Source organism: Lissotriton helveticus, chromosome 6, assembly GCF_964261635.1.
Source record: "Lissotriton helveticus chromosome 6, aLisHel1.1, whole genome shotgun sequence".
Lineage (NCBI taxonomy): Eukaryota > Metazoa > Chordata > Amphibia > Caudata > Salamandridae > Lissotriton > Lissotriton helveticus.
The window spans coordinates 1,551,514,334-1,551,529,369 of NC_136067.1; the positions used below are offsets into that span (position 1 = coordinate 1,551,514,334).

Sequence of the window (15,036 nt, forward strand, 5' to 3'; positions counted from 1 at the left end):
TAAACAAAGTTTAGATTTTTGATTGTGCGCTCCATTTGCTGCACCCTTATCAAGATCAATGCCAATTTAGTGTGCATTTTGATACAGTTTTAGGGCCCTTGCCATTCAAGAATTGAGATTGTAAACATGAAAATGTAAAATTATATATATAATGCTTTGCAACTTTCGGACTATTAACCACATTGTGTAACACATCTTAAATGTTCCTCTTGATTTCCAGTCCTGGATTTAGTTGTTTCAGGTTTATGTTTTTCTATAATTTGGTGATGTATTTTTAATGCCTGTCTTCTTCCCATGTTGCTTTTTTTAAGGCTAATCCTCACAATTATGATGCCTGGTTTGATTACCTACGTTTAGTTGAAAGTGATACAGAACCCGACACTGTACGTGAAATATATGAGCGAGCCATTGCCAATGTGCCACCCATTCAAGAGAAGAGACACTGGAAACGATACATCTATCTGTGGATCAATTATGCCCTGTATGAAGAGTTGGAAGCAAAGGTATTACTCTCTTTAGCATTTGCCTTTATGTATTGTTTCTTGCAATTAAAAAACGCTGCTAACATACATAGTAGTACGCAAACCATGATTTGAAATCAAAAAGATTGATTTCTGAAATGAGAAATAAAGCTTCTTATCCATGAAGAAAAAAAGGGTTAATGCGTAGTTTGCAAAATCACACTATGTTGTCGGGACACCATTTCCAGTCCTTTGTTTTTCTGTTACAGATGAGTGTCTTCAGGTGTTTATGCTGAACTGGTTAAATGGAGACCGACACTACCCCCAAAAAGATATGAAACTCACAATAGAAAGCCAAGAACTTAAATAAAATATTGTGTCCTGACGACATGTAGTGAGTTTGGCCATAGCTTCTGAAAGCAACACCAAAGAGCATCTGCATGATTCTAGGCATCGAGAAGAATTTTTTAATTTTAACAGATTATTTCCTAAATATTCTGCGAACTTAGTCGGCTGTGGGAATTGAAGTCTATGTTGGGGCTACACAAATGTACTGTGTGTATAGTCTACGAAGGGGTAATTAAAATCTACTCTGTAGTGTTGAGTCCACAGAGTTCATGTCGAAGGTAAGGTTCAACTTAGCATGTGCAGTGACACAACATTCAATAGCATGGAAAAGGCAAAGTCAAGGGGAATTGGTCATGCAAGTAACCTCTTGTGCTGCTCAATAGGTTAGAAGTGGTACATCGAGGATGTATTTACTTTAATAGTTTTCTACTTACATGCTGGTGGTTTAAACATGATTTGTGTTAGAGGCCTGAAATATCTTGGTGGGATTTACAGTTTTTTTCTGTATTTGTAGAAATTGTGGGAGGGAGCAGAGTCTGTGCAGTATTTTATGCATGGTCACAAGTTATTAATTTTGTCCGTGATGGGGTGGGATAGAATGGGCGCACTTGAAGATTGATACTACCTCTGCTATGGTGTTCTTGGTTCTTGGAAGGTTTTGTACATTTTGTAGCTTTTGGTTCTAGAATGAGTGCTTCATTGCTTCATATTAGAATATTATGTACTTACTTTATACTTAAAACTTTAGTGAGCGAAATATGTTATATTTAATGCTCACCATGTTAAAATGGCAAGTTAAACCAACTGCACAACCTCAGCAGCACCCTTGCCTGAAACCTTCTGCTGTGCTTTCTTAATGGATATACTTCAATCTCATATATATATCTAGTAACCCACTTAACATGACTTTTACAATCTCTGCAGAAGGCTTTTAATCCTATCACAAATTCCTCCAAAGTAATCCTTGTTTAATTTTTCTTTTTTAATGAAGGGCGCAGATAGACTCGTCATTTGGCAGTGGCTGTCAAATGCAGACTAATGAATAGTGGTACCTATCTCCAATGTTCTAAGTGTTTAGAATAATCTACATCAGATATACGTGTGCTGCAATTAAAGGAGCCTAAAAAAATCATTAGATGAAACAAATATGAATGATATTGATGAAAATGTATGTGATGTGCTTTTCTTCAGCCTGGCTTTCATCCATTATCTTCCTGTTGTAGTGTGATTTGATTGAGCATTGTAGAGGCTGTTAATTTGTAGAAAGTGTTTTAAAAGGATATTTTTTGTATTTGTTTTTAATCTTGATTGGGTCTTTCTGTCTATCACCCTACCTATGTCAGGGTTTAAATATGGATTTGAAAATACATTGTTTACGATTATTTATCTCTTAAGAAGCAGTGACATCCCCCTGAATGAAAGTCCCCTCTCATATGAACTTTGTGTTGCACTAATGCTTCCAAACTGAATAGATTACATTAAAAAAAAATCTGCTTTTGAAGATGAATTCACCCACCTTCAGATATCAAGTTTTTTCGACCCAGAAGATGATTGATGGGGAAAGTGTGCATATTTATGTTATGTAAAATCAAAGTCGGTGGAAATGTGTTTTTTGGTGCAACCATTTAACTAAGATTTAATTTGCATGTAGGTATTTATCATAATGGATCTGTACGTTTTCCATGTAAGGCCCTAATAAATCTTTCTGAAAGATATTATTGCATGATTCAAAGAAAAAAGGTGAATAAACAGCGTTCGTACAACATTCAAATCTAAAGTGTTCAGTTACATATTTGCTGTCAATGTACTATTTGTATGAATTAGTTTATATTGTTTGTTTTTTTTAACCGCAAAAGGAACATACTAAATTAAGCTGCTGTGAAAATGTTCATGAAGTTTACCGTCTTCTGAAGGATACTTTTAACTGCAGATTCCTCACCTTTAGAATATCCCCTGGCCCAGACTAGTTTCAGAGATGTAAACAACATATCTCCGCTTGGCGGCATCATGCGGTTTTACGCCTATTTTGTTCCACCCCAGAAGTGACTACAGAGCCTCTGCGCGCTGACATCAGTTCCGCTCTTTCTGCGTCTTTGTCCCAGGTCCCACATTTTTCCTTGTCAATTGATGAATTTTTCTTTCAAAATTATTTTTCCTAAAACTATGGGGTTTAAGCCTTGCAGGGACTGTTGCAAACAAATGTCTGTGACCGAGCCCTACGAAGTCTGCCTCTTGTGCTTAAGTTTTGTGTACAACTCCAAGTCCTATGAACAGTGGACCCTTATGAACGTGAAAGTGATCTGGGAAAAACGAAGCCAAGGTGAATGTTGCCGAACACTGAAAGAAGCCTCAGACGTCCCGCTCCAAGTTGAGGACGTAGCCCCATTCCTGTTTTCGATGACGTCCCCACGACCGGTCGTATTCGAGGTCCAAATCTTCTAGTAGGTCAACATAAAAGTGTAACGCAAGAAGACCAAGTGAGAACCGTCACAGTCCTGCCAGTGTCAACCTGAGAAGCCTCAAGTACGTATCGGTGCCTCATAGTCTCGCTCTTTGTCCCCCCACTGAAGAGCCGAAGTAACTGATTTCAATGCACCCGAGTTTTGGTTATGTTTCAACAGATTGAGGCTTTTTGAGAGCCAATGTTACAAGTTTTTGACACCCTTCTAGCTTCCTCTATTATGCCTTCTATCCCCATGGATCTGCAGAGGCTTTCAGTCGACATACTGCTGTGTTTGCCTTTCAGAACCCACCTCTAGTTCCGCTCCAAATCCAACGTACATTCCGGCATGAAAATCCATGCCAGTCTGTGCTGCATCGATGCTAATTGTGGTAAAGAATGAATGCTGTTTCTTTCGTCCTCTCTGAGTCCGAGCAGATACTAGTGCTGCCTCCACCGGGGTTGCTTCTCGCCACCATGTTGATGCACCTGGCACCAGTTGTTTCGGACTCAGACAGAATTATGCCTTTATCTCAGAGCTGTATCAATGTGGTCCAACACATTTTTATCTAGACTCTGATATCCGAGCCAGCCAGCCAGCCTTTGGAATGGTGATGAGTGGGAGTATTTTCCACATCTAGCTGATGATGACAATTTCTATCTGGATTTGATGGACACCAGTTGATTGGCCACCTCTCTGGACACTGAATTGTGTTCTACCACTGGAAAAAAAACAGAAAAGAGTGACTCCTTCACTGTAGTGATGAGATTTGTGGCAGAGGTTTTGGTACAAAACTAATGTGAGAGATTTTGCAATGGGGACAAACTATCGGAACCAGTTTTCCCATTTACTGAGTCCCTGTCTTACACCCTTATGGACACCTGGTCTGAGCCCTGTTCCTGTTTTCTGGTGAACAGGCAGGTTGCCAGGCACCACAGTCCAGCACCAGGTGACCCTGATTTTTTTGAAGCAGCACCCTAAACCTGAGAGTTTGGTGGTTCAGACTTCCATCAGTAGGGTGAAACGTAATTATTTTCCCATGACTCCTCCTAACAAAGAATCAAAATGTAAGACATTTGGAGAGTGGTTTCAGCTGTGTGATATACCTATGCTTTATTCAGCATGTTGGACGAGATCTTGCTAACTGTGCCGGAAATATTTCAGGCCAATTTAGCCTCAAACAGTCCAGAATGATCCAATTACATAATCCGCTCTGGACTGGACACTACTGACTGCATCTGCAAAGCAGTTGGCACTAGCGTGGTGTTTCGGTGGCACACTTGGATGAGTGCCATGGACATCTCTGGGGATGCAAAAGCCTATTTAATGGACTTCCATTTGATGGATCTCACCAGTTTGGTCAGAAGACTTATTATGCATTGGAATGCTTTTAAATAAAATAGAGCAACAGCACATTGCCTGAGCCTGTCCTTATCCAAATCAGTTTAGCCCTTTTCAAGGCTATGACAACACCCAGGTTATCAAGTGCAGTAAACTTCCCAGTCCCCGCCACTCTGCCATCTACCTACAAGCCACTTTAGTTGCCCTTAGCTGCACACAACCACTGGGAGGTACTAATCAGATTTTTCCTCCAGGCGTGGAAAAGTATATCATCTGACAGATAGGTCCTCCAGATCATCTAAGGTGGATGTGCCCAGCTATTCCTTTCTAGCCCACCGCCCCTCCCACCCATGTCAGAAAATCTCTCAGAGGAGAACTTATCCATCTTGTTCAAAGAAGTGCAGGCTCTTTTGGCCTAAGGTCGAGGGTCCCACGGCCAGGAAATAGGGACTGGCTGTTAGTCCTGTTATTTCTTCATGCTGAAGAAGCACACATTCCTTAGTCCTGTTTTAAATCTGTGCCCACTGAATTCCTTTTTGGTGGATGGAAAAATTCCAGATGGTCACGCTGTCCTAGGATGTGTCTGCCCTGGATCTAGGCAACTTGATCTTTGGTTTGGACCTGCAGAACACTTATTTTCATGCTTCCGTCTTGCAGTCCCACAGATGCCACTTGCAGTTCAAGGTGGGCCAAGAGCATTTTCAATTTGCCATGCTCCTATTCAGGCTCACCAATCTCCTTCAGGTGTTCACAAAAGTTGTGGCGGCACATCTTCGGAGGTTTCAGATCTCATTTTTACCCCACCTCGACGAATGGTTGTTGAAGGAGGGCTTGACACAGTCAGTCATGAACCACCCCCATATGATGGGATTCTCCTGACATCGTTTGAGTTAACGATCAACGTGCCGAAGTGACCCGACTCCTTTCCAGAGATTCCCTGGCATTCATGCCATCCTGGATCTGATATAGTTTTGGGCCTTCTCTCCACCACCACAAGTCCAGAGCATATGATCCCGATGCCTCACCCTATGTCCTAGGTCTCGGTGAAAGGGCTTCTGGGCCTTTTTTTACTCCTGATTGATTGATTGATTGAAAATAATTTATAACGCGCAAAAACAATAACCCGAAGGTATCAAGGCGCCTAACCATAAAATCAGAAAGTAGAACCATTCATCCATTACACATAAGCTTGCAGGAAGAGGCGAGTTTTAAGTGCACTACGAAATGTCTGCAACGAGGGCAGGGACCTGAGATCCAAAGGGAGTTCGTTCCACCATTTAGGGGCAAGGGTGGAGAAGGCCCTGCCACCCCATTTGGCTCTTCTTATGCGAGGGGCTGACAGAAGCAGTTTCCCGGAGGAACGCAAGTTCCTTCCAGGGATATAGTTGGAGATGATGGAGCTTATTCCCGAGTCACTGTTTTTTGTGATGACTCTGTATGTCATACACAAGACCTTGAACCGTACTCTGTGTTCTACCGGAAGCCAGTGCAGTGTTTTCCTGGCTAACGTAGCCGAAGTACGTCTGGGAACATCCAAAACAAATCTTGCTGTGGCATTTTGAACCACCTGTAAGCGCTGCAGGAGGCTCTTTTTTACCCCCGCATACAGCGCGTTACAGTAGTCTAGCCGTGAGCCTATTAGTGCCACAGCTACCTGTTTTCTGGATTGTAACGAAAGATATTTCCTAATCCTTCGCAAGGTGTGGATTAGGCCCCAACAGGTGGAGATGGTTCTGCTCACCTGTCCATTCATATCCAGGGCTGGGTCTATCATCACCCCCAAATTCTTGGCAGATGTTGTGGGGGAAGGGCATGCTCCAAGCGAATTGGGCCACCAGCTGGCTGACCAGATGTTATTGTTCCCTCCGAACACCATCACCTCCGTCTTCTCCCCATTCAGTTTAAGAGAGTTCTGAATCATCCAGTGACCAACCGCCTCCATACAAGATCTAAACTTGGAGGCGGTCTGCACGTCTGAATGGGAGAGAGAGACGAGAATTTGGGTGTCGTCAGCATAGGAAACTACCTCCATCCCGAAAGATCTTATGAGTCTGGCCAGTGGGGTCACATAGATATTAAACAGGGTCGGACTAAGAGCCGACCCTTGAGGGACCCCACATAGCACAGGTCGGGATGGAGATAGGAACTCACCCAGTTTGACTCTTTGCTCCCTCCCAGCAAGGAAGGAGGTCAGTAGATCCAAAGCTGCCCCCCCACCCCCACGTCCCTCAGGCGAGATGTAAGTACTGAGGGGGAGAGGGTGTCGAAGGCCGCGGTCAGATCCAAAAGGACCAGGAGGGTGGTCTGGCCCCTATCCACTGTCCTACGGATGTTATCAAGCACAATGGTGAGGGCCGACTCGGTGCTATGTTCCCTCCTGAATCCGTGCTGAGAAGAGTCCAAGCAGCCCGAGCATTCCGCAAAAACCGCAAGATGCTTGTTCAGATGTGCCTCAAGCATCTTTGCCGGAGCGGGAAGCAGCGAGATTGGACGGAAGTTTTTTAAGACCTCCGGATCGAGGGAGGCCTTCTTTAACAGAGGCTTTATTACTGCCTTCTTCCACTCCAAAGGGAAGACACCATTTTTTATAGCTAGATTCATTATTTCTAGCAGCGGTGGTAAAAGGGTCTCCCTACACTGCTTGATGATTTTCAGTGGGCAAGTATCCAAGGGGGAACCAGATTTGATCTTATTAGTCACGATTTCAAGATCTTTCAGAGTAAGAGGTGGAAAGGAGTCCAAGGTGCCCAATGAAAGGGGATCAGTGGTTAGCATATTTATCTCAGCCATGGCAGTAGGCACACTAATGCAGGCTCTTTGTTTTTCAAGAGCTAGATGGATGTCCTCTATTTTAGTGTGGAAGAAAGAGGCAATCCTATCGCATAGATCCTGCGAGGGTACAACGGGGTCAGGGGCTTGTAAATTGACTAGAGAGTCAACAATTTTGAAAAGCTCCTTCGGTGAGGAAAGCGAGGATGTCAGGGTAACAAAGTAATCCTGTTTGGCCTGCACGATCTCAGCCTTATATTTCCTGATAAGGAGTTTGTGAGCCTCTTTGTTCTTGAGGTCCCAGCTAGAGTGCCACAGCCTCTCCTTCATTCTCACTTCTTGCCTAAGGAGCCTGAGGGAGTCAGAGAACCATGGGGCAGATGGTCTCTTCCTGGCTCGGCGGCGGGTCGGTATTGGGGCCAGTTCATTCATAGCCTCAGTGATAACATACTCAAAGTGACCAACTGCGGTCTGTACATTATCCATACCCGTAGTGGAAAGGCTAGCAGCCCAGGGCACAAAAGAGTGACTGTTAATATTCCTAAAATTTCTAGCCGTTCCCGCAACGTGATTTCCCTTTTTGCCTCCATCCTCCCTATCATATTCCAAGTGAAATGGAACTGCAAGGTGATCAGACCAGGATAAGTGCAACGGATCCTTGGTGGTTAGGCGAGCGTCATTTGAAAAGATTCCATCTAACATATGGCCTCCCCGATGGGTGGCCCCGCGGACTAACTGCGAGAGTCCACAGGACGCCAACCCCTCAGTAAGACTTGAAGTATCAGAGGCATCATGTCGTTCTAGGTGGTAGTTAAAATCACCAAGGATGGTGAAATTCTCTCGACCAAAGTATGGTTCCAGAGCCTGCAGAAGCCTGGAGGTGAAACCAGTTCGCGGGCCTGGTGGTCGATATAGTAAAATTCCATTAAGGAGGGGGCGCTGTACTTCCTTTATAGTAAAATAGAGGGCCTGAAAGCACTCCGGGAAATCTGGAATAGATACAATATGGCATTGTAAGTGATCTTTATAAAGGATCGCTATGCCCCCTCCCACTCGACCCTGCCTGTCAAGTCTAGCCAGGCAGTACCCTTCCGGGACAGCTTCAATTAAGTCGGGACCAGACGACTCTTTGGCCCATGTTTCGGTGACAAATACAAGGGCAGGCATTCTATCCAAAACCATCTCCCTGAACATTATCTTATTTTTAACAAGGGAGCGGGCATTAACCAGAATGCCTTCTACTCCCTTAGTCCTAGATCTAATGGGATCCGAGTGGCCAGAGGGAAGATGTTGAGGGGGGTTAATAAGCCTAGGTTTGAGATGACAGCCACATTGTAAGGGAGAGAGAAAATCGTCGGGTTCAAAAGAATGCATACAACCTGATCTGCGAGGTTTCAGGCGCAGCATTTCCTGAAGGGAGTAGCTATGGGGGGTGATATAGTATGGGCGGAATCCAGAGTCCAGCCGCCCAGCGCGTCCTCAGCGCGGACGGGCGCAGACGGGCTGGACTCTGGCGTGACTCCGGCGTCACTGCGGCGCCCACGATGCGCGTACACGCTGCGCGTCATATCCATACAATTATGAAGGGCTCTAGCGAGTCCACGTGATAGGCTTCAGCCAGTAGCTGAAGAGCGACTAGCTCGATCCACCCAAGATGGCCCCCAGGTAAACAAAGCGCTGGGACCGGGCCGCCCAAATGGCAGTGAGAGTGGCGTAGTACCACAGTGTGAGGATGCGGTCCGTGACTAAAGAACACAGGTAGGGGGGACTATGAGATTTTAGCAGTTCTAAGATATACTCCTGCATTCAATACATCAACTATGACAGGTGGCACATACAGACTTTGCAGTAGAACCTGATGTCTCATTGGGCTCGGCACCAGGGGTATTCCATCAAGTTTTTGGTGGAGACTGCGAAAGACCTGCAGTGGTAGCTCAACAATAGTTGGACTGGTAGCAGGCAGCTCTCCCTGCCTTGCCCAGGGCTGACGATGGTGACAAATACATAAGTGCTGGGATGGGGAGGTTGTCTGGAAAAGGTAGAGATCAGAAGACTCTGGTCTCCGCCAGAGACCAGGCACCACATCAACCTGTTGTAGTTGTGCGCCATTCGCCTGGCCTGAAGGACTTCCTGCTGTCCATCAAAGGGAGGCTGCTTCAGGTGGTCATGGAATACACCACTGCCACATGGTACTGCAACAAGCGTGGTGGGGTGAGGTCCTGTGCCAGGAAGCACTTTGTGTTTCGAGCTGGCTGGAGTGCCAGGGCATTTCCCTGATGGGGAAGCCCCTGCTGAGATCTTTAAATGTCACGGCAGAGAAGCTCAGCCAGCAGCACCTGGCAGATCACAAATTGCAGTTACACTCTAAGGTGGCATTGGGCATCTTCCAGCAATGGAAAGAACTGTGGCTATATATTTTTTACCACCTTTAAGAGTATACAATATCAAAATTTTGCGCACTGGAGTTTCCAAGAAGGCTCACTCTATGAGAACTTAGAGATGCGTGGAGTGGAGCACAGGGCACCTGTATACTTTTCCACTGCTACATCTCCTGTCCAGAGTTCTGAAAAAGATCAGGATCGACCAGGCACAGGTTATCCTACCTCTGGCCATGAACATCCGTCCTCCAATCAGGCTATAATTTTGGGAGAATCTCCTGTCATAATAGCAGAGCAGGTCCATTCACCCGCACGTGCACAATCTGCACTTGTTTCTATGGCACCCATCAACAAAGTTGTTCTATGACTGGTACAGGGATACGTTTGTAGCCGGTGTGGCACCCGCAATACTCAGTCATTACAGGCTGAACCCAGACGTCCTGTTATTTGTTTTATCCAATGGTCCAGCAAGGACCTGGCTTCGGCACCGTTAAAGGTCATTTGTTGGCCCTTTCAGTCGCTTTAGATGTACTATCCATCTTCTTTGTTTAAATAAGTTGTTGTGATGCACTTTCAAAAAGGTTTGGCTTATTTTCTTCCTCTGAAAACCTTTTGCAGTGCCGCAGTGGGATCTTAACTTGGTCCTCACTTTGCTCATGAGGAATCGATTCAAACCCATGAACAACTGTCCACTACGTCTCCTGAATCTAAAGACTGCATTTGGTTGCGTTGACTGTGGTTTGCAGTGTGTGCAAACTCCATGTTCCGTCTGTGTAGCCGCCTTATACTACCTTTCCCTTAGACAAAGTGGTAGTACGGACCAAAGCTGCCTGTTTGCCTGAAGTTGCTACTGGTTTTCACGTTGGACAATCCAACCCTCATACAACAGTATTTGCCCCACCTCACCCCTCGAAATAGAAGGAGAAACTCTATTGGCTGGACTGTAAAAGAGCTGTAGATTTTTACATCAATTGCACCAAAGACCATCAGGTGGACTATCACCTTTTAGTGGGGTTCTCTGGGCCAGAGAAAGGCAATTAAGTTCAGAAAAGAACTTTGTCAGCAAGGATCGTCCTCTGCATCAAGATCTGCTATACAATGGCCAGGAAGCAGCCTCTAGGGAGTTTAGGGCCCATTCCACTAGGTCCAAGACTGTTAAAACTGCACTGGCACGTGGAGTACCTGTACTTGAGATCTGGCGGGCTGCGACATCGGTGTCAATACACATGTTAACGAAGCAGTCAGTCTTGCAGGACATTTTGTTCTGAGCCATCTCACAGATATATACCCTACAGGATTTTGTGTTTTGCAAAACAAATCGCAAAATTGGGACCTCTGTAGATTTTAAAGCAATCCCGCAATTTTTACAAACCCCTCCCCCCCCCTCAAAATCTTTAAACTCTCCTTATATTGATGCTGTGCTGGGTCAATAAAAGGCAGGTGGCAGTAGAGAGGTGTTTTCATTCTCTCTCTTGCTTTGCGTGGTACGTGACAACACTACAAGCTTCCTGGAGGCAGAGCTGGTGTTAAAAAAGCTCAAAATAAACCGCCGCTTCCAACCTCTCTGCATTTGGAATCTTTCTCATCACTCCTCTGTCACAATTTTAGCCTGCCCGCCTCCCATGCAGTTTACTATTCCCCACCATCCTCTTGCATATACTGTAGCCCCCTGCTCCCCCGGCATGACATTACCAGCTCCCTTCAGCAGAACGTACTTCATGCTGGGAAGAGACATATCCAGATAGTACCAGAGAGAGCGCAATTTCTAAATTGAAATCTGCACTCTCTCTTGCATCAGACATACCTCTTTCCAGCGTGGGCTTGTTGCACTCTGCTGGTTTGTTGGTTGTGCCATAATATTTTTGTGACTGGAACATTGTGCACCTATCGCAAATATTGCTTTTTTGGCCCAATATTATTGTTTTGTGGCCACTAACTTTAGTGAACCTGTCCGTGATGTCCCTACCATCTTGGGAGATACGGCTTTTATATCTATTTTGAAGATGAAGCATTTGCAGTTACTAGTATACATCGCAACAGGAAGTTACTTACCTTCAGTAATGCTCTTTCCGGTAGATACTCCAGCTGCAAATTCCTCACTACGCTCCCCCTCTTTGTTCTCTGGAATGGTCTCCTTTCCAATATAAAAAGGTCCCAATCTAAGAATCTGCACACTGGTATTGCTGAATATTGTTGGCCTTCCAAGTCTGAGGATGTGGACAGAGTCCAGAAAGAAACTGACATCAGAACACAGGGGTGCCGCTTATATGCGACTCCATAGTAAATTCCAGGGCAGAATGAAGTTGGCATGGAGCTGCACAATGTCACCTTCTGGAATAAGGGAGCAATGCTGTTTGTCTTCCTTATCTAGTAAGGCACATGTGGATATTCTAAAGGCGAGCAATCTGCAGTAAGGTATTGTATCCACCGGCATTGCATAAGGTAACTTTTTCAATTGTGGTGTACATAATTTCACAAATTCTGTTTGTTCTGTAGGATCCAGAGAGGACACGACAAGTGTACCAAGCGTGTCTAGAACTCATCCCGCATAAAAAGGTAATGTTTTCCAGTCTCAGTTGATGTTTATGGCAATGTTGTCTTTTGTTGAAACTTGTACCTATATTCATGTTGCCTGTCCAGAATAGAGAGCACATCCTCTAGTCTCTTAGTCATGGGCACCACAATAGTAAAACCTGGTTAAACACACATTCACTCCCATAAGTCACTGCCAATATTGTTGAATGCCCCAAAAACTATTCTCGAAGAGTTGCTTGTACAGCTTTTAAGAGGGGGTTAGGATGAGGGAAGGCTGTAATTATAGCACCAGTGTGTAATCTGTGGGTCAGAGGTAAGCCCACTAGCACACTGACCTGCTTTGTGGTGGAGGCAGAGTGGGTTGGAAACGGAAAGAAAAGCTTGGGACTGGCGGTAAAACAAGCCACAGTGGATGTGTGACTCGTAAACCTCAAGGCATGCTCCAAGGGTAAGAGCAGGCAATGTTCGGGCATGAAGCTGGTGTAACTGTTAAAAACACTATTCCATGGCTGTGCCCATACTGTCGACACCAGAAGCCCACTCACCCAACCTTAGTGTACAGGCAGCCTACCTCAAACTGGGGTGATGTTATGCCAATTTTATAGCACGCGGTTCCGTTGCCAACTCCCTATGGTGCTGTTTGGTATTACGGCAGTTATATAGGCACAGCAGGATAGTATGTCTCATAAAAAAAACATATCTACATCGCACGCACACCTTACTTCGAGTTCCATTGACTCTTAAATAGAAACCTTTGAACTGGAAAACATGAATTGAGTCTTGACGTTGTCTCAACATCCTATGATTCAGGGAAAATAACGTAATCTTTCCGTGCCTAAAAATGAATTTGTCCATCTTTAATGCAGCAGGTGCTCATGTAAAGCGCTCTGATACCTCCCAGGTCGAGTTCATGCTGTATAAAACTGCAAATAAAGAACAAAATAGGCAACACTAGCTTGTAATTTCGCTGCTTTGCAGGAAATGAAGCCCAGGTGGGAGGAGAACAAGGAGCTTGTAAAAGTGTGGAGTGCTCAAACACAAAGAGAAAAGAAGATCCTAAAACGAGAGCAGGGGATGGGCACAAGTACTTGGTCCATGCTCTGCTGGAGGGTTAAACACAAGAAGATGCATGCCATGGACAAATGGGGTCAAAAGATATGCTAACAATGATGGAGAGAGCAAACAGTAAGCCTATGGGCAGGCTGGAGCCCACAGATTGAACACAACACGTCTCTTCAAGACTGCGTATGCACTGTCTAGCCGAGACCTAATTATAGAGGATGAAAATAATGGACCTGTCAGAAAAAAGCTAATGGACCTTTCTGAATCTGAGTGAAACTACTCGGAGCTCAAAAGAGAACTTTTTGGGCCTGATTCACAATGGGCCTCTGCCCTCGTGGCGGAGGCCTAGCAGTTGTGGGGGGGGAGGGGGGCAATAGAGCGGAGTCTCCGGACTCTTGGCAGAATCTCCGCAATGACCCATAGTCATTAAGATGGCATGTACTAGATAAATGTATCTGCAACAATGTCCTAAATGGTATCGTTTGAATTCAAAAAAGTATTTTATCAGTCATACAATGCTTAGAAAATGTATTGTGTACATAAATTAATTACAAGAGATATTGCCGATGGTAATCGGACATAAATTATTATATTTTTTTCATCTGGTATCAACAAATAGCAGCAGCAGCAATATAAATTAAAGCATAAGTGCCCAAAGTGCAAGGTGAACAAACAGTTCTCTTAAAACTCTTGTGAATGGCGCAAAGTGACGAGCAAACAAAAGGTTCAAAATTACAAGAAGTAGTGAGTAAACATTGTGCATGGATGAAAGTATGAATCAATAGTACGTTGTGATGTATTCCTATAGGTTCTGTATCGATCCCCCTATTCCTGACCCTGTTCTGGTTAACAATTAACTAGCAGCCATCCCACGATGCAAAAACCGTTATCTGATTAAGCCACACCACGGCACAGGAACGCGTTATCTGATTAGGTCATAACGCTTGCCATCTAATTAGGCAAGCACTATTCCCTCAGCCCCTGATAAGGCATACGGAGTTCTCAAAACAAATCAAACCTATGACAACCTGGGAAAATCCCTGCGGCCATTGTTTTGATTTCACCAAGAACTTCAGTAAAGAATGTGCTAACGACCAGTTCGTATGACATCCTTATTGACGTATCTATGTCCATCCTTACGTCAATCTCGGCACCTTACAGGTATAAATATTACCGACATTGCCTTAAGCAAACACACGCGGTGGTGACGAGATCGGAGCAGCGAGACTTGCCGAAGAGGCCATCAGAGCGGACCCCGCTGGCGCTGCCCCGCCTTCCTGACGCGCTGAGAACGAGACGCTGCTTTCTCCTGCCGAGAAATCCAGCTCCGGCGCTTCCAAGCAGCCCTTGCAGGCAGCCTGGAATATCGAGACCAAAGACGAGAGATACCAGCCCTCAACCATTCTAGATCTCAGGTACAGAACTGAATAACCCCTTACAGAGAATTCTTGAGTCAGTCACTTGGCAAAACAAACTTAACTTAAACTGCTACTTATCTACTCCCGCCCACGTATTAGGCTTAGGTCAGGTACACCGGGGTAGGCGTAGTTAGAAGCACAAGTTGAGTACGATTAGTCAAATGTATATATGTATGTATCTATTTTATCCATTTTAAATATCTTATGGCTTAGAAACCATATCAATGCTTTCACAGTATTATTTTATACTTCTGCTTTTATTGTATGCACTTTACTTAACCAT

At 44.7% G+C, this 15,036-nt stretch overlaps 1 protein-coding gene across 1 annotated transcript in view; it reads left to right on the forward strand.

Moving 5' to 3' along the window:
- Positions 1-15,036, forward strand: part of CRNKL1 (crooked neck pre-mRNA splicing factor 1) — a 187,370-nt gene that overhangs the window by 97,417 nt on the left and 74,917 nt on the right. Inside the window, exons 8-9 of the mRNA XM_078649338.1 lie at positions 312-503; positions 12,235-12,294. Coding sequence (XP_078505464.1) covers positions 312-503; positions 12,235-12,294 — 252 coding nt within the window. The remainder of the gene's footprint in view (positions 1-311; positions 504-12,234; positions 12,295-15,036) is intronic.